The sequence below is a fragment of the Fundulus heteroclitus genome, unplaced genomic scaffold (genome assembly GCF_011125445.2).
Source record: "Fundulus heteroclitus isolate FHET01 unplaced genomic scaffold, MU-UCD_Fhet_4.1 scaffold_467, whole genome shotgun sequence".
NCBI classification, from domain to species: Eukaryota; Metazoa; Chordata; class Actinopteri; order Cyprinodontiformes; family Fundulidae; genus Fundulus; species Fundulus heteroclitus.
Genome location: NW_023396887.1, coordinates 60,220 through 88,052, shown reverse-complemented (window position 1 = coordinate 88,052; position 27,833 = coordinate 60,220). Strand labels below are relative to the sequence as shown.

Below are 27,833 nucleotides of genomic sequence, written 5' to 3'. Positions count from 1 at the left end.
TTCCTTATTCAGTGGCCAGAGAGAGAGTACCTGATAGCAAATATGCCACACATATTCAAGGTCTCATACCCAAGGTGTTCCAGCATCATTGACTGTTTTGAAGTCTTTATTCAGAGACCTGGTAAGCTAACAGCTAGAGCACAGACATGGTCTAACTATAAACATAATAACACCATAAAGTTTTTGGTTTCCATAACACCAACAGGGGCCATTTCTTTTGTATCAAAAGCATTTGGTGGGAGAACATCAGACAAAGTGATCACACTCAGAAGTGGATTTCTGGACAACATTCAGTATGGTGACCAGGTTTTGGCAGATCGGGGGTTTTTAATTTCAGAAGACTTGGCCAACCGTGGTGCAACACTTGTTATACCTTCATTTACCAAGGGAAAGGCCCAATTATCTGCTAAAGAGGTTGAACTGTCTCGCAGGATTGCTCATGTGCGCATTCATGTTGAGAGAGCTATAGAGAGACTAAAGAACTTTAACATCTTGAGTTCGAATATGACAATGCACATGGTCCCACATGCCGACAGTGTAGTTACCATTTGTTCTGCGCTCTGCAACCTGCAACCTAAACTAGTTATGTAAATAAGAAAATTCTCTCACTCAAGAAGTGACGTTTGTTTGAAATTATTTTATTTTAACTATTTTCTGTGTGTAAAATTTTTAAACTGAATTTAAAATGGTATTTTTTCCTTTACATGTATTTTAAGTTTTCTTTTCCATTCAATATAAGTGTACAACTGGAATTAAAAACAAAATTTCACAATAAAAACAACTTATTTTAAATATTCATGTATTCAATTTATTTACAAAGTGAATAAAAATGCAAGTAATTCAAAATGCCCTTCAATTCTGGTATTTGAACAAAAGATCCAGTTTGCAATAGATTCATGTTGTTCTCAGTGACTCATCATGGTTCACAACTTGCACAAAACCACTGACCACGGGGTTTTCGTCGAATGTTCACACATTTATAGTGGAACCATTCGTACGGACATAACTCACCATCACATTTAATCATTCGTCCATATTCAGGTTCATTACAAATGCACCAGGTTTTTTTTCCATTAATATCCAGTTCTTGGTTGACAACAGATTCATTTTCTAACTGACGAGTTATAAGTTCATGGACAACATGGTCTTCGATAAACTTCTCACATTTGTTTATGAGGTTTTCACAGAACTTTTCATCAAGTGTAATGCGAATAATACACATGCTTGCTGGCTCACTCTTAGTGAATACTACAAAGTCACAATACTGACTCTTTGTTAAAAACATCTGCATTTGAACTTGGGTGTAGTATCTATGGTTTTCCTTAAGATGTAGAGTAGCATCAAGGCAAAAATCCTTATCTATGATGGCTGCTTCCTCAACAGCAACATTCCTATGTTTAAAGGGACACTTGATTTCTAAAGTTCCATTGCCACAACAATCACAGTTCACAGCTCCATCAGGGCTGGCTCCGAGGAATGGATGGTTTGGGTCAATCACAAACCCTGATAACCTACAGGTGAAATTTATATGTCCTGCTTTCTGGTGAAGACTGTAGGCTTGTCTGCATTCATCTTCTGTCTCAGTTCCCCACTTGACAGCAGCACTTTTGGAGAGGTCATACACCTTGTATCCTACTATTCTCTTTACAAGAGTGTCAGGATTGGTTGTTGGTTGTCTAACGAGAACATCATGGGCTTTGGAAGCAGTAATCCTCCCTGTCCGGTGTTGGTACCACAGTGGACTGATAGACTGGTTCCTTGTCGCATATTCCAAGTTGCTGGCTTGTGAAGAGGACACCGAATAGTTCTTTAACACTTCAGCACAAAGTTCTGTTATCGAATCTTCTTGAAATTCTTGTTGTAGCGTTGAAAGAAGTTGAGGGTATTTTGTCTCTCTGCCCACAAGATCAGCGTTTGCAATTGGTGACAACACGTTAACAGAGGTGAAGAAAGCTGCATTGGGTGCAATGGAATAAAGGCTATCCAGAACACTTTGTGGAGGAAGTTGGGCTGTACCATGTGCATGAACAGAATCTATTTCCTTAGTACGTCTTCCTTTAATTTCACTGAATATTCCAGAGATGGTGGCTGGGGTTACCTAGAAAAAAAATATAAATGTAATAATATTAAACACAATTTCTTAAAATATATTTGTAAAATATGTCTTATTAATAACTGTTAGTTCAGACAGTAGGAATTAAATGGCATTAACAAGGAAAAATTATTATTAATACAAAGTAAAGAAGAATCAATAAACTCATAACAGTTATAATTTTAATTTATTTATTTATTTATTTTTATTTATTTATTTATTTATTTATTTATATATATATATATATATATATATATATAAGCTTATATATATATATATTACAATTTGCTTACCTCTTTTCGAAAAGAGCTATTCCACTGACAGGCTTTACTTGTGGAGCTTGATTGGGTCAGTCCCATCTTTACAGCCATCTCCACTTTGAACAAAAGTGCCGCCACATGGCTGCATACTTCTCCAAGCCTGAAATGATTCGTTATTGCTGATCAATAGGAAATTGTGATTAAAAAAAAGTGATCATAATTTCACAGTAGATATTAAAATATTTACCCAGCCATGCATGTACAATGTGCACAGTAGACAGTTCCACTAGATTTCTCCAAATAAACCCATGGTTCATGTGGTTTGTCTCGTATTCTCTGGGATGGAGTAACCTTGGTCTTCAGAGCAATGTAGGGGCAGCTTGGATCAATTTGGTGTGACAATACCTCCTGTACATGGCCACTTAAAACATACCTACAAATAAATTAATAGTGAATAATTTTAAGAATCAATCATTATTTAATAATGCTCTTTACACAGTAATTTATAAAACCTCTAAGTTTCTTTACATATGACATACAATACAAAGAGAGAGCGACAAACTATCACTATGTATCACGTGATCTTTGTTTACAGAGAACGTCACCTTTACACGTAAGTAAAACGTTAATATAACATTTTTCTCAACAAAATTAAAAATTGTAAACAAAAATAAAGCTGTATTATTGCTTACTTGTATGCTTCCAACGATTTGTAGGCTTTCATCGATTCTTTGGTGAAAATGGATGGCGTATCGATCAGATATAGGTAAATGTCGCCAAACGTTAGGTCCGGCCACTCGTCGGGATTTTTGCTCCATTGTTCCGTTAAACTATATGGATCGGGCAAGGAACACGTACCAGCGTTGTACAATAACTTTAACTTATATCTCTCTTTCGCATCTGAAGGGAGGGAGTTCGCATACGCGGAGAAAGGCATAAGATATCCGCTCGAGTTCGTCCTGTTTACACTATCCGCCATGTTTTGCCAACCAGTCAGCGCACTGACGTCACGCGTGACGTCACGCAAAGGCTTCGCGAATAACCCTATAGGCAGACTTGGACACCAAGTGTCTGCACTTTTTTAGACTGGCCCGCTGCAGCTGTGTCAGTGAGTTTCCATGACGACGGAACTCTGAGGGCCAGTGGGAGACGTTCCATTGAGATAGAATGGCAACTTTCGACGCCAGCTGCAGCGGCTGTGATTAATGTAGAAATCTGAAATTCGCACAGTCACTTCCTCTTAACATTTTAAAATTTTCATGTGACTTTCAGCCATGTGTCAGTTTACCTTCCCATTTTGGATTTTACATGCTTTTCTATTGGGTCTTTGCTTCCAACAGGACCTGGCATGATGCCTAGAGACGACCCACTTGGCCAATACAGCACCACCCACATGTGGGAAATGGCACTACACACCATTTTGGTCAAATGTTGAGTTCTGGGCCCAGATGTGGTGAGGCTGAGTTGCTAAAGGAGGCCAATGTGATCCATGAACTTTGGTCACGTTTGGTGACATTAAGTATTGGCACCCCTATTTGAGGCACTTCCCAGTACAGGATTTGGACCAAACTGACAGAGTACAATCACCCGGTGATACTGAACACAACCATGTTAGCGGCTAACTGTTAGCATGTTGCTAACCGGAAGTAGCTCTAGAAAGGTCTCACCATCTTCTGCTTCACAGAGTCTGTTCTTACTTTAGAGAGAAAGCTCCACAAGAAATTTGGGCTACGTGGCATAAAGCATCTCCAAGCTATCAGGTGTCAAACATCCAATGCTTTTCAATGGGGGACCAAACCCCTTATGGTCCCAATACTGCATGCCCATATATGGCGCTACAGTATAGCTCAGATGGAAAGTGCAGGCTTTGCATGCAAGAGGTCGTGGGATCGAAACCTGGCGTGGCAGACTAAGATTTTTGTATTATAATCCCCACAGTGTGTATATTAAAACATATGTGCTGATCCCATGAAGTATTTTTTTGTACCACCCGCCATTTTTAGTTACCATGGCAACGTTATAAACAACGTTTTTTCTCCCTATTTAAGGCTCATCCCAGTACAGGATTTGGACCAAACTAACAGAGTACACTCACCCAGTGATACCAAACACAACCATGTTAGCGGCTAACGGTTAGCATGTTGCTAACCGGAAGTAGCTCTAGGAAGCCTGTACAAACTTCTGCTTGACAGATTTGGTGAATTTTAGCATTTTCTCCCTTTTTAGGCACCTCTCAGTACAGGATTTCAACCAAACTAACAGAGTAACATCACCCGGTGATACTGAACACAGCCATGCTAGCGGCTAACCGTTAGCATGTTGCTAACGGAAATAGCTTTAGGAAGGTCCTACCAACTGCTGCTTAGCCAGAGTTCTTCTGCCTTTACAGACAGAGAGAGGGCTGCAGCTGTCAGTGAGTCTCCATGACAACGCTGCTAGCAAGAGGCTCCTAGGAGGTCCATTGACTTAACATGGCACCTTTCAACGGCCGTTGCGGGGGCTGTGAAGACCGTAGGAAGCTGAAATTCGCAGTGTGGCTTCCTGTTGCTATTTCTGACGGTACGGTACGCACCAAGTGGCAGGCGCCTTGCTAAATTTCTTCAGAAATTTTTCTAGTTTCTTTTATTACACTTTTGATATGTCTTACTTTTCTTTGCCGTTCTTCTTGAAGCTTCTCCACTTTAAGTTCAAAAGCCTTGGGTGTAAGTTTTATTTGTCTTTTCTCTCTCGTTTCATTTCCAACATTTGATCTGGTATCCATAGACTCCATTTTTTTATTCGCCAAAACAATCCAAAAATCACAAACCACAAAGATTTCTGCTTGTAACACTCACCCAGCGGCTTAATTCATGGCTTAGGTTCTACTTGAACAAGATGCAACGCGTTGCCAATCATTCCCTCTAACTATCCAGCGGGGCTAAACTAAACTCAACCCTAGTCTTCTGTGTATACTAGCGGTGGGTATTTATGTGCCTATTTACCGATAGTCTTGAACCAGACTGACCGTCTTGGAACCAGAACTACGGCGGCACTCCCAAGCGCAATGCTTCACCCGCTTGACACACGAAACAAACCACTACAAAAAGTGCCAAACAAACAAAACCAGTACATCACCTTATGTGAATGTACCGCTGAACCTAGCAGGGAATATAATCACGCAAAACACAACAGATCCAATCCAAAATGATGCAGTCTATCTTTTCACCGTAGGAAAGTGTGATAACAGAACGAGCTGAGTAGCAGCAACAGGTTTGTGAATGAATGGGCGTCTAATCCAGCGTGCGCTCACGTCTATCATTTACAACTTTATGAAAGCAACCAAAAAACGCCCAGCGTTGTAATGACAATACGCTTATATCTGCGCTTCAACAAAGTTTCTGTTAACAAAATATTGCGGCGTATCAATTTAAAAACTTATCCAAACGCCGCGGCCGGCTGAGACAAGGGGTAATGGCTACTGACGACGCGTCACGCTGAACCATTACACACGTTGATGTCGTTTTATTTTTCCATCTCACGATCATAACACAAAACTTTTACTTACATTTATGAGCCGTGCATGGATACATCAAACCGTGCGTTGATGACGGTTAACAGAAAGTTTCTCCCCAAGCTCACCCAGCCGCCGTAATCCAGGTTGCTGTTGAACTCAGGTGAGCAAACAAACTAATACAGATGACACCACACCCACGGTGCCACCCACAGATACCAGTGACGTCACATGCGGGTGCCCATACACCCATAGAGAGGATATTATTGTCAGAAGAGCACAAGACGTACAGCAAAACAAAGTATGGCTCCTACACTGGGTTTAATCACTAGTCTGAGTCTATAAACCCTTTTTAAACAGTGTACAGCCAGAGGATGAGTGCCTGGTGTAACTCGATTAAAGCCAACATGGCAGGCAGAAATAGCGGCCAGGTAGACCTTAATTGTGTGAAAGGAAAGGCCTTTATCCAGCTGTTCCTGTAAAAATGTTAAAACTTCTACCATCTTACACCACTGTTGAAAAACTTGCCATTTGTAGGCGTATAACCCTACAAGAGCTTTGTGGAAGAAGCTCTTGCATTCTGTATATTTGCCACCACAACAAGGGGAAGGCCCTTAGCTAATAATCTGGACCTCTCAGCAGGTAGGCATGCAGTTTCCATAGTTCTGGTTTTGGATAAAATATCTCCGCCCCCTTCATAAGTACAAAGATCCCAGCAAACAGGAAGTCACCAGGGCACCACTGCAAGCAGGCTGATTATTTCGGCATTCCATGACTTTGCTGGCCAAAGTAGTGCCACCAATATCAGACAGGCTTTGTTTACACCACCCTTTTCAGTACAGGCAGTATCATTTCCACTGTCAGAAATGCATACAGTAGTACATTGGGCAACGGGTGGGCAATCTGATCTGTCATCAGTGGCGTTTCCCATAACCCGGTACTGTAATATGGGTAAATGTGTAATATTGTAAAATTTTAAAAGTGGCTGCCATTCCTTGACAAATTTAGCAGTTCAACCTGCTAATGTACATCTCATATTTTCTAAATGCTAAAAAACCTCATAAGCTCTACAAGCTATTGTTAATGTGTAGGAGGGGCCTGTTTCCACCTCAAAAGTACAAGACGTCTCATAATCGATGTAGAAAAAGCTAATGTATTTGAATTATGTTTGGAATGTGAAACATCTGGAGGTATAACTCCAAAGCAAATTGGGAGGGCAGTGGTGTTTTAATTTAGTTTCTTTTAAAGGTTGATTTGCCTGGTTTTAATGATCGCTTTAGTCGAACTGTGGTTTATGAACTGTTGTTATTTTATATTTATTATTTTACTATTTTATTATTATTATTTTATTTTTTTTATCAGTGATTGAATATGTGGTGCAGTACAGCTGATCCTTGTATCAGCAAATGACTATGGAAAAATGCTTTTGACTTTGAAGATTAGCCAGCATTGGTCAATGTAAACACCCCAAGAGGAGTTGAGTTCTACTGATCAACTTAAAAATGTTTCATGGCTGTGTGAAAGAGAAATGTTTGTTTGAGCTCTGTAAGATACATTAAGTTTATATTAAGGTAGATTTATTACTCATGTTGGGAAGCTATTGATAAATGTTTTTTTTTCCGGTTGATATGTCATGATTGTTAAAGTGATCTTTATGTGTTATTTGGTTGCCTGATTGTACATTTTGTGCAGATTTTTTTTCTTTGCTTGAGCTCAGTTGTGTGCTAATGGCATGTTCTTATGTGTTTAATAGTTCTGTGCTTTTAACATGAGAGAGTTAAGATTTGGGCTTGTTTTTTTCTTTTAAGCTGGGCAGGTTTAACGCTGGGTTTGGGTTACTGGAAACTAATAGTGAGACAACCTGTAGTGCTGTATCTTGACTCAAATGTCCAGCATAAGCTACACACTGATAAACATGAGCGCTGGTGTCAGGCTGAACACTGACTGAAGTAAAAATTCATACTAGCAGAGGTTCTGTAATTACAGCAGCTAGGAGAACAAGGACCAGAACAAAGCAGAGTTCCCTTCTGCCTGCAAGTAACCCAGGTTTCTTCAGTTTGGCAGTTTTCCTGCTTGGTTGTGCTCCTAGCTGTCCTAGGTAACCCTCCTAGCGTTAATGTTTACTCCAGTCTTGACATCAATGTTGATGGTCCAATCAGAAATTAATAGCGCTGCTTCCAGCTCGCTCTTGTTTGCTTCGTTGTCACTTCTTGTAATTGTTTGGTAATCAGACCGAATATCCATCCTGCACTACCGACACCAACGGGGACCACAGCCGCACTGCGGCGTCTCTGAAGACTATGAACGTCTGACCCAGCGACCCGCCCCTCTCACGCTGTGATTGGCTAGCATGTTGCCTTCAGTCGTTGATTTGATTGGTTGAATTGTATGATTGACACGTCAAAGATAGTACTAATAGACCAGTTCATTGTTATTGTTCTGATGCGGGTTTTTCATGCATGCGCGCCAGACTGGTAGGCAAAAGGCGAACATAATGGCGGACGCAAACAGAGAAACTGACGTGTTCTCAACGTATTTTTCTTCTTTAGATAACGTATCACAAGATCGTTTTAAAAGTAAGTTGATGGTTGAAGGTATCAGATTGCCAGATCCACACAGCAAAAGCCTGAAGGGACGGCGCGAGTCTGTGAAATGCTGGCCAAGTGTTCCGTACCGCGAAATATACAGCTGCCTTATAAACACGCAGGCCAGTACACACGAGAGAGCACGAAAGCCCCTGAAACCACTGGACGGCTACAATTATTTTATATCGGGACATACGCACCAGCAACCCCCGCGACCCCATGAGGGATTAAGCGGGTCAGAAAATGGATGGATTGATGGATGTTCAGACATGTTTGTGTAACAGCAGAAAGCGGACTCGGACACAGACCACGCCTCAGCAGAGAGGAAGACCCGCCTGGTAGGTTAAAAAAAACATTGTTCACTACGGATTATTTTGATGTTTTTGTCTTGTTAAAATGGGTGGGGGTGTCGGCGACGTTGCAGCGTAAACACAGACGTACTAGCGCGCGTGAACAGGGGCGTAATGCAGCAGCTGTCTGGTGAACATTATTGCACACTGATTGCAAGAAGAAAACTAAAATGATGCGCCTTGCTGCTGCTGCAGCGCGTAGACTCCGCTTCTCCTGGCCCCGTCTAGTGATTGCCACCTCCCCTCCACCGCTATTTAAGTAGAACAATGACTAGTCCAGAATTAACTTGTATTTACCGGAGATGAAGTGTAGACTGCAAATTCTGTCGTGGTATGATGGCTCCCACAGTCCATTGGGGTTGTCTGCCTGCGCGCTTTTCATTGAAATTATCCATTTCTTTCTTCGTCCTTCGGTAAACGAAAGAAACGTACATCCGACGATTTGGAATGCCTCTGTGTGCAACCTGGAGCACAACAAGTCATAGGCATTGTTTAGATTCCAAAAATAAACTAACTAAAAGTACGCTCTAAATCACCCGTTTTGTCATGTAGTAGACGAGAACAGTACTGTTTTTGCCTATCCGCGGGACCCGGATGTAGCGCTGACGTCATGCGTGAACTGGTCTATAGAATGATGGCCACTCCGAGGTTAAAAAAAGGAAGAAACAGCTTCCAGTCCAGCGGCTGTCTCAGCGGGTGGGCATGCCCCCCCAACGCCCACCCTGCCACCGGGTCTGCCTACATGGCTGGCCAGTTTCCCTAGCCAGCGCCGACCTCTCCTTCAGAGTCACAGGCAAGAATGAATGAAGAGAGTGAGGTGAAATCTGACTTCATAGCAGGCACCATGCTGAGAGAGGCTGTCTCTGCGTGGATGTGTGAAATTCCTTTGCTTACAACCCATTTTGATTTCTCCTCAGGTTACATGTTGTTCCCAATTCAACTTGAATTCTGTCCATGGCTAAATGGCACAACACTGTGCAGCTCCCATACCATACAGTTATGCTGAGACATAAAACTCTCTCTATGGTAGCTCTATAGAAGTTCTTTAACAGTTTAGATGGAAGTCCAGACCTTTTCAGTTTCCTGAGGAAGAAGCGGTGTTGTAGGGCCTTCTACACCAGGTGGGATGTGTTCGCAGTCCAGGAGAGGTTGGAGGAGATGTGAATGCCCAGGAACCTAATGCTGTCCACGCTGTCCACCACCTCCCCCTGTATGTAGAAAGGAGCGCGTTCAGTCCTCCTGGGCCTCATCTAGTCTATTACCTCATTGGTCTTACTGGTGTTAAGGATCAGGCTGTTCCTGGAGCAACGCTGTGTGAAATTGCTGACCTCATCCCTGTAGTGGGTCTCATCATTGTCGGAGATGAGACCCACTAAGATAAGATAGGGCTTTATTGATCTCACAGTGGAGAAATTTTCTTGTCACACATCGGCTTAATAAACAAAAAGAAGGTGCCAAAAGGAGTGGCACCTTCTGGTGGTACCAGGTAAGAACAACAGTGAGGTAGTGAGATATCTATGCAGCTGAAGTTGCTTATTAAACAGGATTATTTAACAGTATGACCACCCCACAAACATAGTGGGGTATTATTGCACTACAGTGGTGTACAATAATACCCCACTATGTTTGTGGGGTGGACAGCAGAACAGTCCTGGTGTAAAAGGTGAAGAGAGCAGGGCTGAAGACACAACCCTGCGGCTTTTCTGTGTTGAGGATCAATGGAGCACATGTGCTTTTTCCTATCCTCGCCACCTGGGGTCTGTTGGTGAGTAAGTCACTGATCCAGGAGCAGAGAGGTGTGGAAAACCCCATGTTGTGGAGTTTAAGAGCCAGCATGTCTTGGGGCTCGGTGTTGAATGATGAGCCGAAGTCCATGAAGAGCATCCTAAAATAGGTGTTGGGCTGCTGCAGATGAGTCTAGGGTGTCAGGGAGAGCCATCACACAAATTCCCTGAGCATTCATTGGACCTCTGAGAGCAACATCGAACGTGCACACTGAGGCTACATTATGGCTGTCCAAAACCTGAGATTATAACAAACTACTAAAAGAACCAAGTTACAGGAATAATGTATTTTAGATTTCTTAGTCTAGACAAAACTGATTTAGCCCGATTACATGAAAAAGACCAAAATCTTGGATTTCTTTCTAAAGAGCTGTATAGTAGTAGTAGTTTCATGTCAGGGGGTCCTGCTACGGAAGAACTGACAGATCTGTACATCGTTCAGAGTTCCAATTTTATTGCCATTAAATTATTTACATTTTCTGCAGTGAGATTTAGCACAAGCATGTTGTGTTGTGCAGCCTTTTTTCTGTCAGTCTGCTCCAGGGCAGCTGTGGCTACTAACATAGCTCACTACCATCAGGGTGTGAATTTGTGCATGTATGGGTGAATGAATGACCAGTGTAAAGCACTTTGGGGTCATCAGATGACTTATATCAATATTCTCTCAACGCTTTTGTAACACAATGAGGGAACACTCTCAGTTTTGAACAATTTCTTTGTGCTGCTGCTTGTTTTTATGCCAACGGCAACTTTCTAATTACGTAGCAGACGCAGAAAATCCTTCAGAGGCAGCTTGATCTGGCACTGTCAGAAATGTTATTGTTGCACTTTTCCATAGTCAGAAACCCACAAGATTAATCAAAGAACTACACAGAATGAAATCAATAATTTATTCTCTATCAAATTTTGGCACTTCCAGCTCTAATTTTCCATTCATATATTTTAGTTTCCATTCATACAACACAGTTAGAGTTACAGCACATTTCTTCACTTAAATAACGCCACCTTTACTTCAGCTGAAAATATACATATATACTATATGCACATATAATATAAAGTTGGCACAAATTAAACACATACAAGACAATCAGTGTCAACTCATTTTAGAACAATGGCTGAACAATGCTGCCAAAAAATTTAACATATCAGTTATTTCAATGACTCACACCATCCCATCATTAATTGCACATGTTGATTATAGCAAATTAATGCTTTAGTTGAGTACCGTTAAACAAAAGAAAACATATAACTTAAACTTACCTTATTAAACTGTATTTTCATACTTCACGATTTCCTGCCTGGTCCTTTCAATGCATTATCATCTACCCCCCACCCCTCCTTTTGTGTTGAATGAGTGAAGTGTGAGAACACAGCTTTAATTCTCCATCAAATAATTCTCATAACGCTCATGCATTGCCTTTTTCAACAATTCTATGCTGCCAACTTACTTTTTCAGCAGCAACAGCATTGTTTCTTATAGTTTAATATCCTCCATATGCCTTCTTTAAAGATTTCTAATTCCACTCGCGGGAAATGCGCTCTTCCAGACTTCTTATTTCCTGCCTTTGCAATGGTAAATCACATTATATACGTCCATTGATGAGGGCTTCATTCATGCTCATGCTTGCATTTAACTCAGGGTTGATCGGCTGCTGTGTTTAGTTACCTGACTGATATCACCTGTTCTGAAACCGAAAACACTGAGTATGACGGGGGCGAGGTAGAACTACTCAAAGTTACAGCTTTCTATTGAGGGTAGATTGGCCATTTTTTCTGAAATGAGGCCCAGAACAAAGACGGCAACCTGTCCAACTATAAAGGCATCTGCCCCATCCAATAATCACTGGCACGCTCCGATCAGCACCTGGCACTCACAGAGCAGGGCCATAGAAGACTATCTCACCAGAGTTGCAAAATGGTACAAAATAACTTGGTTTATCATTATTTTGTTTACAGTTTAGCTTGGATTTTATTTACTGTGCAGCATAGATTTGCTGTGCGCGCTGAATCCAGATGCAGTATGCGATTGCGCAGGCACGCACCTTAGTGGGAACACTGTTTTTAATGCCTCTCCACATGTCTCGTGGATTGTTGCTGCTGGAGTGGTCCTCAATACGCTGCTTGTACCTTTGTTTGGCCTTCTGGATGCCTTTTTAAGTTAGCTTCCATCCCTGCTTAATGCCAGTCTTTCTTGAGATCTGAACGTTGCATCCCAGACCTTCAGCAGGGACCGCACCGAGCTGTCTATCCATGGTTTCTGGTTAGGAAACACTCTGATTGTCTTTGTGGGTAGGACAACATCAGAGCAGTAGTGGATATAGGACAGCACAGATGACGTGTAGCTTTCTAAGTCAGCAGCCTCTTTAAAATCATCCCAGTCGGTGTTTCCAAAACAGTCCTGTAGAGCTGAGCAGGCCTCTTCTGTCCAAACCTGGACGCTTTTTATCACCGGTCTGCTTCTGCTCATCAGTGGCTTGTAGGCAGGAATCGGCTCTACAGAGATGTGATATGATGAGCCAAAGTGAGGAACTGCAGCGGCTTTGTATGCTCCTGGGATGTTACAGTAAACTTTATCTAATCAGTGAGAATACTATACAGCATTCTCACTTATTGTTTTCCTGTTTTTCTTTATCAAGTGAGAATGCTATACAGCATTCTCACTTATTAAGTTCCTTCAGGTCTTGGTATGTTATGAAGTAATTAAGTAGATTTTATTATTTTCTTGTGCTTGACATTTACTTTGCTTCATTATGTTAATATTACTCACTAATATTAGGTAATCATTGCCAGTATTCTTTTGAGAAATGTTACAAAATAAATTGAACCAATAGTCTATACATTAAACAGTTTATTTTTCAATTTTAAACAGTTTAACAAAGAAGGTAAATACATTATTGTTTTAAATTGCAATCTGTCATGGGTCAGCAAGAAATTTGACAGTCTAACTGGAATAGCACTATTCAAATATGTAATAAAAGAAAAAAGTACAACCCTCTGAAATGAGCTTCAAGATTCGTTACAGAAATATACTCATATGTCACATCAAGAATATTCAACTTAAACAAACATGCTTAAAATAACTTCTGGTTGAGGGTCAGAACAGAAACAGCCACTTAAACTTTGAGCAGTGGAGTATAGATTATGTATGCCTCTATTTAAATGAAAAAAGCATGTACAAATATAGCATTACTATTAAAAGTGCATTTTGTTGTACTGCAGTAGAATTTGTACCGAAAAAAAGATAAAATTGGTATGACTTATAAACAACAAATACACAGTATTACATATACACCACATCCAACACAGATCTAGTAATAGTCACTGCTCAAATGTACAATAAAAATCTTACAAACCTACACACTGAAACGGTGCAATTTCAACACTTAAGATGAGATGAGCTTTATTGATCTCACAGTGGAGAAATTCACTTGTCCCATCGGCTCAATAGTCAAAAGTCAGAAGAAGGTGTCAAAGTAGGTAAGTAGAATCAGTTAGATACAGTTATACAGCTATATACAATATACAATTCTGTACACTCCTATGTATAAATATGTTATTGCACATATGTTATTATACAGTTTATACAGGACTATTGCACAGGCTTATTGCACAGTTTATACAGTTTATACAGGATTATTGCACAGGCTTAATGCACGGATTGTAGCACCTTGTTTAAATAGCTTATTGCACATAAGTTATTACAGTTATTGTTGCAGCTATGGTGCGTGGTTGCAGTCGTTACTCTAATAGTTACACTTATAAAGCTATGATCAGGTAGCAGCAGGAATGAGTGACCTTTATAACATAATAATATAACACCATAATAATAATAATAATAATAATAGTAATAATAATAAACACAGCACATTATTGCACGTAGTTACTGCAAAACACTTGTTACAGTAATTGTAACTGTTATACAGTTATATGTATAGTCCAGACACTTAAACCATTCGTCCAGACTAGTTGACTTTTAAGAATGAAGTCACAACATTAATGAAACAAAATCAACACAAAAAAAATTAACAGCTTCAACTGTCTAACCATTCTCAATGAAGAATAAAATCTCCACTAGACAACATAAAATTGTCAGCACAGTTATTGTCTGGGAGAAGAGCTCCTAGTGGAATTAAGCTAACGCTAGCTACTTCAATGTTGCCGCCAAATGTTTTACAGAGAACAGAAAAAATGTTCTACGTCAGTTAATAAACTTATGAACAGTGACATATCTCGCCTCAAACTACACGCAAACTTAGCTATTATCACAAATTTATAGCAGAGCAATAATAACTTACCTGAAGAATGACTGTCGTCGGGACCACCTCTTGCTCTGTGTGTGATCCTGTAACGTCTGGACTCAGTCCTGCTGTGAGCTACAGTGCGCATGCGCTTGCGACCGTTTCGAAACGCAACAGTTTTTGAGTAAAGTTTATGCAGTATTTGTAGGTTTATGTTCATACTACTATTAAGCATTTAAATAGTTTAAGGAAATCTAAGTAAAACTTACTCTTTCTCCAAAATTCTTGTATTACTTAAAAAAGGTTTAATTTTACTTCAGAAATTATTGTTTTTACAAAAGCTTAAAAATACAAAGTAGAAATTAAGACGAATACTGTAATAGAGTTTACTACACCATAAAGTCATTTTTTTTCAGTGTAATACTACCACTACCACTACTACTACTACTACTACTGATACTACTACTACTGGTAGTACTGCTACTAATACTAACTTTCAAATATCCTTCAACCATCTTCAACTACTTCAGTTTTTTCATAACATTCTTCTAATCCTTCAGCTGTTTTTCATGTTAAAATTGGTTCTTTTATTTAATTTCAGCTAGTTTTTTTCTCTTCAAAGATCTTCTGCATCTTTTCGTCAATCATTCTGCAAGAAAGCATTCTCACTGCTGTTTCGCAGGAACAGCTTTTTCTAGTTTATTAATGTCTCTGGTGGGGAACTTAATGCATTTATGGAACTTGTGAAGCACAGCGTTTAAATCATCGTGATTGAAGTCCCCAGCAGTGAACATAGTGGCCTCTGGGCTATTGTTCATTTGGCCGGTAACAAAGCAGTAAAGTTCCACAAGAGCTAGCTTAGCGTTAGGTCTCGGCTGGATGTACACTCAATAATTATTACAGAGGATAATGCCGTCTAACTACGATTCCATGAAAATCGCTACATAGCTGTCCACCTTACACACAGTGATTCCTAACCGGATCTCGTCAAGTTTGTTGGCAAGGGATCTTAAATTGGCCAGAATGAGGCTTGGAAGTGTTTGTCTGTATGGATTAGCTTTTAGCCGAGTCAGCAGCCTCTCGGAAAACCTCACTGTCTCCTTCTTTGCTTAGTCCGATTTCTGGGCTTCCAGATACAAGATACAGTAAAGCTTCTGTTGTCTGTTGCAGGTCGGGGTGAATAAAGTCCAGGTTTGAAAGGTCTTCACGATTGGTGAACTCTGGGGTTTGGTTGCAGTTCCAACAGCTCCTCTCTCCTGTTTTGTGTTAAGAGCTTGAAGTGGTGATGACACGAGTAAAATCGGCAGAACCATGCACGGCCATCAAAACGTCATATATATATATATATATATATATATATATATATATATATATATATATATATATATATATATATATATATGTATGTGTGTGTGTGTGTGTATGAGAGAGAGAGAGAGAGAGAGAGAGAGAGAGAGAGAGAGAGAGAAATGCACACACAAAAGTTTGGACATACCTTCTCATTCAAAGAGTTTGCTTTATTTTCATGACTTTGAAAATTGTACATTCACACTGAAGGCATCAAAACTATGAATTACACATATGGAATTATATACTTAACAAAAAGTGTGAAACAACTGATAATGTCTTATATTCTAGGTTCTTCAAAGTAGCCACCTTTTGCTTTGATTACTGCTTCGCACACTCTTGGCATTCTCTTGATGAGCATGAAGAGGTAGTCACCTGAAATGGTTTTCACTTCACATGTGTCCCTTGTCAAGTTGAATAAGTGGGATTTCTTGCCTTATAAATGGGGTTGTGTTGTGCAGAAGTCAGGTGGATACACAGCTGATAGTCCAACTGATTAGACTGTTAGAATTTGTACTATGTCAAGAAAAAGCAGCTTAGTAAAGAAAATATATTAACACACAGTATTTTATGTGCAGCTCTGCCTGGACATTTTATGATATTGCTAAATTATTTAATTTTAATAAGTAACGCAAACACAGAATTCCAATTAAATCTTTATTTAACCAACTTTTTTAACCATACCATACATTTTTTAAAGAAAAATAACTCAAGAGACCTGAGTTATGTTATTAAATACTGACAAAGAATAAACTAAAGTGACCAGTAAAATGACCAAAATAAACATACCAAATAAATAAATAAAATAGCCTATTTAGGTGGAAATAGTACACTAGTTACTCCTCAGGTTTCATAACTGAGAGGCTGACGCAGGGCTGAGGTCTGAGGTTGTGGCGTGGGAAGACACAGATTGCAGTTTATTTTGCACTGATTCCCGGCACTCGTTGCACAATTTAGGGAGCGCTGTTAGAGAAAAACTTGCATCCCGGAACTTTATATTGCAGTTCAAGAGTGGCAAATAATTGTTTGAAGGAGGTTTTTCAACTGCAGACAAAAGCAGCAGTGTGGCCAACGGCCAAGCTTGGAACCCTAAAAATGGTAACCTGAAAAAAATGTATCTGAAAATACAAAACTGCAAAAATGTAGGTTCAACTTTTTCTTGCACCTGTTAAATTTTTCTGTAATAATCACTGTTTATTTCTTGTGAGATTAATGTTTTTGTGCATGGTCCTCAATAAATAAAATCATCTGCCACTGATCAACAAATTATTTAACAGATTTCTTTTTTACAAATCATACAGCAGTGTATGATTACCTAGTTTTTTTGCAATTTTTTTACACGTTTTATACATATTGGTCTCCTACGTGTGTTCTTTCACTGAATTGTAGTACAGTTATATAATAATTTCTTTTTCATTTTTTATTACATTTGAGTTTGAATAGATATTTCAATTTACTTTGAAATATTCTCTTCCTTTTTTGTTTCAGTTAAAGAGAAGTTAACTGCAGATCCTGACAGTGAGATTGCCACAACCAGTCTCCGTGTGTCTCTCATGTGTCCGGTAAATGAAGCATATGTGTAAATTCAATGGGCAGTTGCTGGGATTTATGACACCAAGATAGCAAAGGGAACACTCATGTCATAAGATGACAATATGTAGATCAATCCATTAAAATAAATTCCCTTTATTTTTTTATGGCTCCTGCTAAATTAAGAAAATATTTTTAATAAAGAACAAGTAAACATTATGCACAGTTGATGGTATTGGTGGAAAAAAGAATTTGGGATGGGATACAACTTGTTCTGCATATAAATAAGAAATTAAAATCAAGTTTTAAAACACAAAACAATAGTACTTTTATAAAGGTGATTTATAAAATACGTTTTTAGTTAACATAAATACCCTGTTGCACTCGTATTTATTGCATGAACTACAAATTGACATGGGCATTCTGTTTCCCTGTGTTTTATGTTTCATGTTTAGTGAAACTCAATTACTCAATTTGTACAAGCTAAACATTATGTAATACATCACAAATTGTTTTGTTGTTGTGTTTGGATTGACTTTAATTTTGTCTTTTTTAGTTGGGTAAAATGCGACTGACAGTACCATGCAGAGCTGTGACATGCTGTCATCTACAGTGCTTTGATGCTGCCCTCTACCTGCAGATGAATGAAAAGAAACCTACCTGGATCTGTCCTGTGTGTGACAAGAAAGCTGCTTATGAGAATCTCATCATTGACGGGTTAGTTTGATCTATTTACTTCAGTTAGTGACGCTGTCTTAAGAAATCAAAAATTATACTTGTTTTCTGGGTCTGAGTAAGTCTTAAAAGACATTTTTTCCAGGCTTTATCCCCTTTCTCACTCCCTACATGACTACTTTAATTTATCTAAAAAATAAAGAAGCCACAGTTTTTTTTCATTGGGTTGTTAAATAAATGACATGCTTTTATCCTCATATACCACATCTGATATTGTTTATCATTTTAGGTATATTCAATAAAATTTTATTTATATAGTGCCAATTCAAAACACGTCATCTCAAGGCACTTTACAAGTGCCTTGCCGGTCATGGCGCTGCAGGGACCTGCAGCAGCCGTGGTGCTCTGGGCTTTGTTTGTTTTTGTGTTTTCACTCATCACCACTCCAAGCTCTAATACAATACAGGAACTGCGACCCAACCTGGGAGTTCACAAAACGTACCGACCATGGAACCAGGACTTTAATTACCCCGACCTCCAACAGAAGCTCCTCTATATCCGCTTCCGAAACCCAGAAAATGGGCTGATCGTTGCTGGGGACTCTAACCATGTTAATTTAAAGGCTGTGCTCCCCAATGTTCCATAAATTTATTAAGTTCCCAACCAGAGACAATAATAAATTAGATCAAGTTTACTGTAACATCCCAGAAACTAACAAAGCTGTTGCAATTCCCCACGTTGGCTCAACAGATCATATCTCTGTGGACCTGATTCCTGCCTACAAGCCACTAATTTGCAGGACCAAACCAGTGATAAAAATAATTCAGGTTTGGGCAGAAGAGGCCTGCTCAGCTCTACAGGACTGTTTTGAAATCACTGACGGGGATGTATTTAAAGAGGGCGCTGACTTAGAAAGCTACACATCATCTGTGCTTTCCTATGTCCACTCCTGTACTGGTGCTGTCCTACCCACAAAGAAAATCAGTGTTACCTAACCATAAACCATGGGTGGACAGCACATCTGGAGACAAACTGGCCCACAGCAAGATGAGAAGCGAACTTTAAAAGGGCATCCAGAAGGCCAAGCAAAGGTACAAGCAGCACATCGAAGACCACTTCAGCAGCAAAGATGTGTGTCTTTACGTGAGAGCGCTAAAGAGAGCCGTTCACAAACGCACATAAAGGTTGCATTTGTCATTCGAAAAATATGAATGAAGTCCTAATGAAGTATGAATGAATCAGTAAAGCCGCTGACATCACTATCCCACCATTCCTGGATTCGACTTCGCACCCACACATTTCTCTGTGTGGATGTTGCTTTTACTTCCTCAAAAAATGGCATTGCCAAAAATTTGCTCTTTCTTTTCGATCTTCTTAAAAAGATTGTGCTGGTAATCTGCTGGCTCCGGTTGGAGAAGAACTTAAAGAATGCAAGATAAGCTGCAGCAGTACGATCCATGTTTACTTCCACAAACACTGAGCACGCTTACTATGTGTGACGTCATCGCGTACTCTAATGCACATGCGGGACCCTTAAGTTGTATGAATGCAGTTCACACAGAAGATCACATACAAGTCGCATATATTAGGAAATCTGAACGGACACGCAAAAAAACATCAGATTTCACAAAAAAATCTGGATTGAGCATCAAGGCCTGCAGTGTGAATGTAGCCTAAGACTCTCCAATCAGTAGGGAGCCTGAACATCTTCCTCAGCCAGAAGAGCACCGTCAACCTCTCGTCCTGCAGCTCCACCTCTTCCATGAAAAAGGTAAACACCAACAAGGCCGCAGGTCCAGACATGGTGTCAGGCCAGACGCTGAAATCATGTGTGGACCAGCTAACAGGGGTCTTTCTGGAGATCTTCAACTTCTCCCAGCTCAACACGGTTCCTGCCTGTCTAAAATCCTCTGTTATTGCGCCTGTCCCCAAGCTACCAATCATTGCATGCCTCAATCACTATCGTCCCATTGCTCTGACCCCCGTCATAATGAAGTGCTTTGAGAGGATCCTTCTAAAGTACATCAAGGAAGCCATCCATGCTGGCCTGGACAGTCTGCAGTTTGCCTACAAGGAGAATCGCTCCACAGAGGATGCTGTCTTGTTAGCACTGCACTCAGTTCTGACTCATATACAGCTCAACACCTATTTAAGGATGCACTTAATGGACTTCCGCACAGCACTCAACACCTCCTTCCCAGACATGCTGCCTCTGAAGCTCCACAACATAGGTTTATCACCACCTATCTGCTCCTGGATCAGTGACATCCTCACCAACAGACCCCAGGTGGTGAGGATAGGGAAATGTGCATCAGCTCCACTGATCCTCAACACAGGAACACCAGAAGGTTGCTTCCTTAGCCCAGCCCTCTTCACACTTTTCACCCAGGGCTGTTCTGCTGTCCCAACAATGATGAGTCCCACTACAGGGATGAGGTCAGCAATTTCACACAGTGGTGGTCCATGAACAACCTGATCCTGAGCACCAGTAAGACCAAGGAAGTACTAATATTAAAGGGAGGTTCAGGAGGACTGAACTCGCTCCTTTCTACATACAGGGGGAGGTGGTGGAGCGTGTGCACAGCATTAGGTTCCCGGGCATTCACATCTCCTGCGGCCTCTCTTGGACTGCGAACACCTCCCACCTGGAGAAGAAGGCCCAACAACGACTCTTTCTCAGGAAACTGAAAAGCTCTGGACTTCCCTCTAAACTGCTAAAGAACTTCTATAGAGCTACCATAGAGTGTTTTATGTCTCAACATAACTATGGTATTGGAGCTGCACCTTCCAGGAGAGGAAGGGGCTAGCACGGCTGGTGAGAACAGCGCAGGGGATTGTTGGATGCCATCTGCAGGATCTAGACTCAATTTATGCAGAACGAGTCCAAAGAAGGGCCAGAAGCATCTCCACTAATCCCACCCACCCAGGCAATGCACTGCTCCCACCAAGTAAATGCTTCAGAAGCCTCAAAGCCAAAATAAATGAGCTTAGAAACAGTTTCTTCCCAAGAGCTGTGAGAACAGTCGCCCCCTCATTGGGGGACTGCAGTCCAACGCTTTAAAATCACCCCAACTGTTACTAGTCTGCCATACATTACACCCTACTACCCTATTATTTGTTGTCTGTGACTCTCCTGAACGCAAAAACTGCCTGTTTGTCAGTTTTTGCCTCATTATGTGAAATGTGAACCAGAGTGGCCAAAGAGAAATTTTGCCAAGGTGACAAATAAAATATGCTTATCTCTTGACTCTTGATCAGTAGCAGGCTAGCATCAGGACAGCCAGGTGGTAGATAGCAGGTGCAGCTACCAGCAGAGAATCCAGGTGATGGCTATCAAGTGGGGCTACCAGCAGCAAGCTAGCAGCAGGGTATCCAGTTGGTGTCTAGCAAGCAGGGCTACCAGCAGCAAACTAGGAAGCAGGGCTACCGCCAACAGGCTAGCCGCAGGGCTACCAGTAGCAGGATAGCAGCAGGGCATCCAGGAAGTAGCTAAAAAGCAGGGTTACCAGCAGCAGGCTAGCAACAGGGATACCAGGTGTTGGATAGACGCAGCGCTCCCAGCAGCGGGCTGGCAACAAGGCTAGTATCAGGATATGTAGGTGGTGGCTAGCAGCAGGGTTAGCTGCAGCAGGCTAGTAAACGGGTCTACTTGTAGTAGGATAATAGCACAGCATCCAGGCAAGGGCTAGCAAGCAGGGCTACCAAATGGTCAATAGTCCAGGTTTTAAGTTCAAATTCAGCTTTATCCAGAATTAAAATAATCCCAGTATGAAGGAGAATGTCTTGCTCTTCAGGAGTATACTAATTTAAGTTAAAAAAGGACATAAACATCTCAAGAAAAACCTAAAATCTTGAGATATCAAGCACTGAGATCCACACGTGTGGGTCAGCTGCCATCTTGGATGAGTAAATTTTATTTTACGTTATCACCAAGCAAAAAAATCTCGATACATTGATTTCCACTGAAATGGTATGTCCGTACCAAACACTTTTTTAAAAGATTTTATCGGCTTCCCTTCAAAATGGTACAATCGAAGGCCATGTCTAACATATGTAGTAATGGTTTGCTTTCATGTCCTTCGCGTTGCCTCCAACAAGTTGTTGATTTAGTAAAATAGTTTCCTTGGTTTGGAGTTTTGAAAAACCTGACCATGTTCTTCTAGCAGAAGGTGGGGGTATGGGCTCCGCACCTAGCGGAGACTTGAGATGTTCTTGGGAGAGGGAGTGGTTCAGACCCGAAACTGGCAACAACAAAAAAAAAAAAAAAAAAAAAAAAAAAATTATATATATATATATATATATATATATATATATATATATATCCATTTTCCAAACCGCTTATTCCCTCATGGGGTCGCGGGGGTTGCTGGTGCCTATTTCCAGCGTTCACTGGGCGAGAGGCAGGGTACACCCTGGACAGGTCGCCAGTCTGTCGCAGGGCAACACAGAGAGACAAACAGGACAAACAACCATTCTCACACACACTCACACCTAAGGACAATTTGGAGAAGCCAATTAACCTAACAGTCATGTTTTTGGACTGTGGGAGGAAGCCGGAGTACCCGGAGAGAACCCACGCATGCACAGGGAGAACATGCAAACTCCATGCAGAAAGACCCAGGGGTGTACTTGAACCCAGGACCTTCTTGCTGCAAGGCAACAGCGCTACCCACTGCGCCACTGTGCAGCCTATATATATATATATATATATATATATATATATATATATATATATATATATATATATATATATAAAATATATATATATATATATATATATATATATATATATATATATATATATATATATATATATAAAAAATATAAAATATATATATATAAAATAAATAAAATAAAAATAAATAAATCTCATTCACACCATCCCACCCTAGTGCCCTACTCGCCACACACAGACTTAAAAAAAAGGACGCCGTACACACATTACCACATAACACACAAATCAAACAGTCCCAAATGGGGGGGGGGGGGTACACACCACAATCCAACTATCGGACTGCCTGTGCCCAACCCCCGATCCCGCCCCCGGCCCCCCAGGGAGGATGCCAACATGGGCCACTCAACCAGAACCCCCATCACCCCCTAAATACTTAATAAACCCACTCCCTCCCCCACCTTATCCTAGCCACCCTTCTCCCCCACCCCTTTTTGGGGAGAGCAGATGTGTCAGCCCCAGTCCCGGCAAGCCACCCGGGCCCCACAGCAACCCCCCGCCAAGACCCCAGACCCAGTGGCCTGCTCCTCCTCCAGGCCCCAGACTCCGTGCCGCAATCAGAGAACAGGGGTGTGGAAAAGACCCTGATCCTCCCTACGCCCACTCAGATGTTGTGTTGTTGCATGTTGTTCTCAAGTGTGTTTAAAACTGGGAGCACCAGAGGGGGTGCCCGGCACAGTCCACCCCCCCTCCCGGCACACCCCCTCCAAGCAACTGCCCAGAACCCTCAATGTCTAAATGCAAGAGGGGGTGAAGGGAGCCATCCGAGGCGAGGCTCACACAACATAAGCACCCCCACCCCCCCCCCCCCAGATGTCTTCACCCCCACCCCCCCATACCATGGCCTACATGTATGTACGTTGTGAAAATGTTTGGAGTGAAAGTGTCTAAAATGCATGATAATATTGGGGTGAGGGACATCATCAGAAAGTGGCAACCTCCAGTAACGCCCCCCTCCCCAACGTCCTACTTGTGTGGCAGCGTGATGGAGCAGGCAGAGGGAGGAGTCCGGGGATGGGGAGAAAAGGACTGGGACGTCTACTGCAGTCCCAAGGAGCCAGCTCCCATACTGACTCCAATAGGCAACCCCGTTCCCCGAAAGCCCACCTGGAGAAGGGGGTCGCGCCAGCGGAACCAGCATAGCTCGGGGGCCAAGGAGAGGTGCTAGGGCCCGCGAGCCAACCACCCACTAGGACCAACACCTTCCAAGCCCCCCAGCGCACCCAACGAAGCCTCCTGGCTTTCCCCCCCAAATAAAAAAAATAAATAAATAAGAGGGGGCACCCTGGCTAGCCAGCCCGCACGAGCCATCCACAACCTCACCTACTAGGCGAAACCTGCTCCGGGAGACGGCACGGTCCAGGACCGAGACAGGGGGCTGGACACCAAGCCCACAAAAATGTCCACATCCACACACACAACCCACCCCCCACTCATAGATGTAACTTAATCCCTCCCTCCCTAACATTCAAATAACTCACCATACATACAACAATAGACATCGAGGCTGGGTTAGTCCCTACTCCCCCCTCCCCCACTAGCAGAGTGCCAACCCAAAAAGAAAGGGAAAAGCATCTGCCATGATATGTTAATGTCCGTGCCCCTCTACCAGCTCAACAGGCCCCGAAGCCCCCCAGCACACCAGAGGCCCCATGCAGGGGCAGACACCCGGGCGCCCACCGGCCCAGATCCCAAGCGACATACTCCCCGGAACCCGAACCCCCGAGGCCCCGCATCCACAATACTTTAATCAAATGACTATTTTGATACGTTGGATTTGGAGAAATCTAAAGAAGTCACTATTATTTAGCCCATAATTAGTTTTCTATGTTTGAAAATTGTTTTCATTTTCCCTTGGCACAGGCATGTAATAAGTGGAAGTACGGCTCATGGAATTTGTAACAGGTGTCGTACCTCTTCTTCAGGTATAAGAGGCGTGTACAATGAAAAGGACACAATAGAATCTAAAAACTTAACTGGCAATTGTACACATAAATGCCACTCTTTGAACCTTACATCCAACTTGTTGGGGTGAAGTCTTTATCATACCCACACCATCTCAGCAGTCCTATCATGTAATAAAGATTATTATATTGTCTTATTTCATAATTCAAGAGATAAATCTAGAAATGGATTTTTTAAATTTTCTATCCTGTTCACTCTAATTTTTGGCAATTAATTCTTAAATTGAATATTTGTTTGTTGTGGCTTCTTCAATTTCTTTCCATTCAGCAAGATAATCTGAATTGCATAAACAAATGGTCTCAATTCTGCAGCTACATAGTAATCTTCAAGTGATGGGAACGTTATTCAGCACTTATTCTTAGATAGTTGTAGATTTTTATATTTAATTCTCAGCCTTTTACTGTGCCAGATGTATTGTAAAATTAGTTTGCTTACTCATGGAATTGTTGGTCTGGCAGTTCTATAGTGAGAGATTGATGTAGGTAAAGTAGCAGGGGCAATATATTCATTTAAACTGTTTGGATTCTGGATCCAAAGCCAAGAAGAGGAATGGTGCTCCATCTTTGTACATCTTCTATTAGGGCTTTATTTAACGGATAAGCAGTTATCAGGGTAGATTTTTTTTTTTAAATCTTTAACTCCAAGTTATTTCATATTGGTAGCTTTCCAGTTTAATGGGTATCTATCAAACATGTTTAGAGGGATTATATCTAAATCACACAACTAAGATTTAACTTATACCCAGAAAAGATCTGTAATCTTCTAGTAGTGAAGGTAAGTATATAGGTCTCTGGATCAGACAAATAAAGTAATATATCGTCTGCAAAAAAATTAAACATTTTTATATCCCACATTCATATCAATACCTTTTTATATTTTGGTTCTGGGTGATATATTGACTTAATAGGCTCAATAAAAAAAAAAAGTGAATAGCAGGGGCATCCTGGTCTAGTGCCTCTCTCCAGCCCCATTTGGATACGGCCTCCTTCACCTTAATTCTTGCCCTCGGGTCATAGTATAAAGCTTGTATTGTTTTTATCAATTTATCATCAATTCCAAAGCTATGTAAAGTTTTATGTAGAAAAGACCACCACACACAAATGCTTTTTCTGCATCCAAACCAACTAAAATTACAGGAGTATCATTAATTATTATATGATTTACTACATGCAACGCACTGCATTGCATAATGTATTAAGTAAATATTTATTTGAATATTTATTTTGCATGTTTTACTCCCTTCTCAGCTTATTCTTGGAGATCCTTAGTGACTGCTCAGATGTTGATGAAATCAAGTTTCAACAGGATGGAACCTGGTGTCCAATGAGACCAAAGAAAGATCCTGTTAAGGTCTCTGTTCATTCAGTTGGAAAAGTAGAGCGTAAGTGCATAATATTTTCTAATCAATATTGCTTTAATAGTTTTAATAAGAAAACAAATCCTTGGAATTTATTTATATAATACCTTGCAAAACTTTTAACATTTTGTGATGTTACAACTACAAAATTTTTTGGGATATTTTTTGTTAGACTACCACAAAATAATGCATAATGGCAAGTGGATTGAAAGATATACACAGTTTTCAGAATTTTTATTATGAGGAAAATCTATAAAAGGATGTATTTCTATTACCCCCTAAAGTGATACCTTTGATATGTAAGTCCCCTATGTAAATCAATGTTGTGCCAATTCACCCTTAATGAAAATTAGTTCTAAATTCATAGTTAACCACCAAAATATTTTGAACTAAACCTACAACTTGAACAATACTTTTTCTTGATTTATTATTTTTTTTTTTTACATTTTTCCTGAAATAAAGTTTAGAGAACAGAAATAACTTATGATTCTCTATGTGGATTTGGCAGTTGTGAACATCTATTTTACTCTTTGTCTTTGCTCACATAATTGTGTATTTTATAATGACTGATTTACCCAAATAACTTCTCGTGTTGATTTGTTTTAATGGTTTCATCAACAGAACAGAACATTTTAATTAGGCGCCCGCCTATGCATTGAAAATGCATTGCGGAGCTACAGGCCAAACCGTAGGGTCTACCCCCACATACTATACATCAAAATGTTCGTCTCGAGGCCCTGAAGCGGGCTTTTTGTACTTGACGCCATTTCCAGTTACCCTGGCGACAAAATTAACCAAAAACCACTTCTTCAACACAGTTGACCTCTCCTTAATTCAGAGCTGTGCATGGCACTGCTCTTTGGTACAGTGGGTTAGGTGTTTGGCTGCCAATCAAGAGCTTGAAGGATTGAAACCCGGTGTGGCAGTTTAAGAATTTTACATTTTTACCAACATTTACTTTTCCTTTGGGTTTAAATAAGTATTTTTGAATTTAAATCAATACATTTCACCATTTGTTGATGCATTTTTATTCACATATTTCATTTTTTCAAGCTACATTGAAGTATTTAATCATGTTTTAAAGGCATACTATGCAACATTTCTCAGTTAATTAATGGGTTCCATACCGTTTTGGATGATTAAATGAGTCATTTCAGGTCGAACAAAGGTTTTCTCGGCCGCCCTGGTGGTCTGTGGGGGAAATACCGTACTTGCAATTGCAAGAGCCCTCGGCCCGCACCCACAGGCTCAGAAGTCTCGTGCAAGACCGCGAGAGTCGATCTTGCTTTACGGCGAGAACTTCATGTGTTTTTGCCATTCACTATATGCACACGCGAAAGCAACAACAAAGAACCGCGTGTTAACGTCAAATAAACATGCAAGCATATCGAGTTTTTTATTATTATTATTATTATTATTATTATTTTA

At 40.8% G+C, this 27,833-nt stretch overlaps 2 protein-coding genes across 3 annotated transcripts in view; one reads left to right on the top strand and one right to left on the bottom strand.

Annotated features, from left to right (window-relative positions):
- Window positions 1–782: 782 nt before the first annotated feature.
- On the bottom strand, window positions 783–3,400 carry LOC118560711. 2 transcript variants are annotated; one of them, XM_036131996.1, is made up of 4 exons: window positions 3,045–3,400; window positions 2,600–2,785; window positions 2,386–2,512; window positions 783–2,098 (listed from the first exon to the last, which is right to left on the bottom strand). In XM_036131996.1, exons 1-4 carry the CDS (start codon window positions 3,329–3,331, stop codon window positions 917–919), a joined length of 1,782 nt encoding a protein of 593 aa, XP_035987889.1. In that variant the 5' UTR covers window positions 3,332–3,400; the 3' UTR covers window positions 783–916. The 2 variants fall into 2 exon arrangements, with proteins under 2 accessions (XP_035987889.1, XP_035987890.1); XM_036131997.1 differs by having other exon boundaries at window positions 2,600–3,400.
- Window positions 3,401–6,789: 3,389 nt separating this feature from the next.
- LOC105922571 (E3 SUMO-protein ligase PIAS2-like) overlaps window positions 6,790–27,833 on the top strand; it is a 45,764-nt gene continuing 24,720 nt past the window's right edge. Inside the window, exons 1-5 of the mRNA XM_012858466.3 lie at window positions 6,790–6,793; window positions 8,715–8,765; window positions 17,635–17,708; window positions 18,233–18,393; window positions 26,296–26,429. Coding sequence (XP_012713920.3) covers window positions 6,790–6,793; window positions 8,715–8,765; window positions 17,635–17,708; window positions 18,233–18,393; window positions 26,296–26,429 — 424 coding nt within the window. The remainder of the gene's footprint in view (window positions 6,794–8,714; window positions 8,766–17,634; window positions 17,709–18,232; window positions 18,394–26,295; window positions 26,430–27,833) is intronic.

What these genes read in the sequence shown, in the direction of transcription:
- LOC118560711 (XM_036131996.1), bottom strand. Translation starts at nt 3,331, where the DNA reads ATGGCGGATAGTGTAAACAGGACGAACTCGAGCGGATATCTTATGCCT. An exon ending in CATTGTACATGCATGGCTGG is followed by an intron (nt 2,513 to 2,599) that starts GTAAATATTTTA and finishes GAATCATTTCAG; the next exon opens with GCTTGGAGAAGTATGCAGCC. An exon ending in ATAGCTCTTTTCGAAAAGAG is followed by an intron (nt 2,099 to 2,385) that starts GTAAGCAAATTG and finishes TTTTTTTTCTAG; the next exon opens with GTAACCCCAGCCACCATCTC.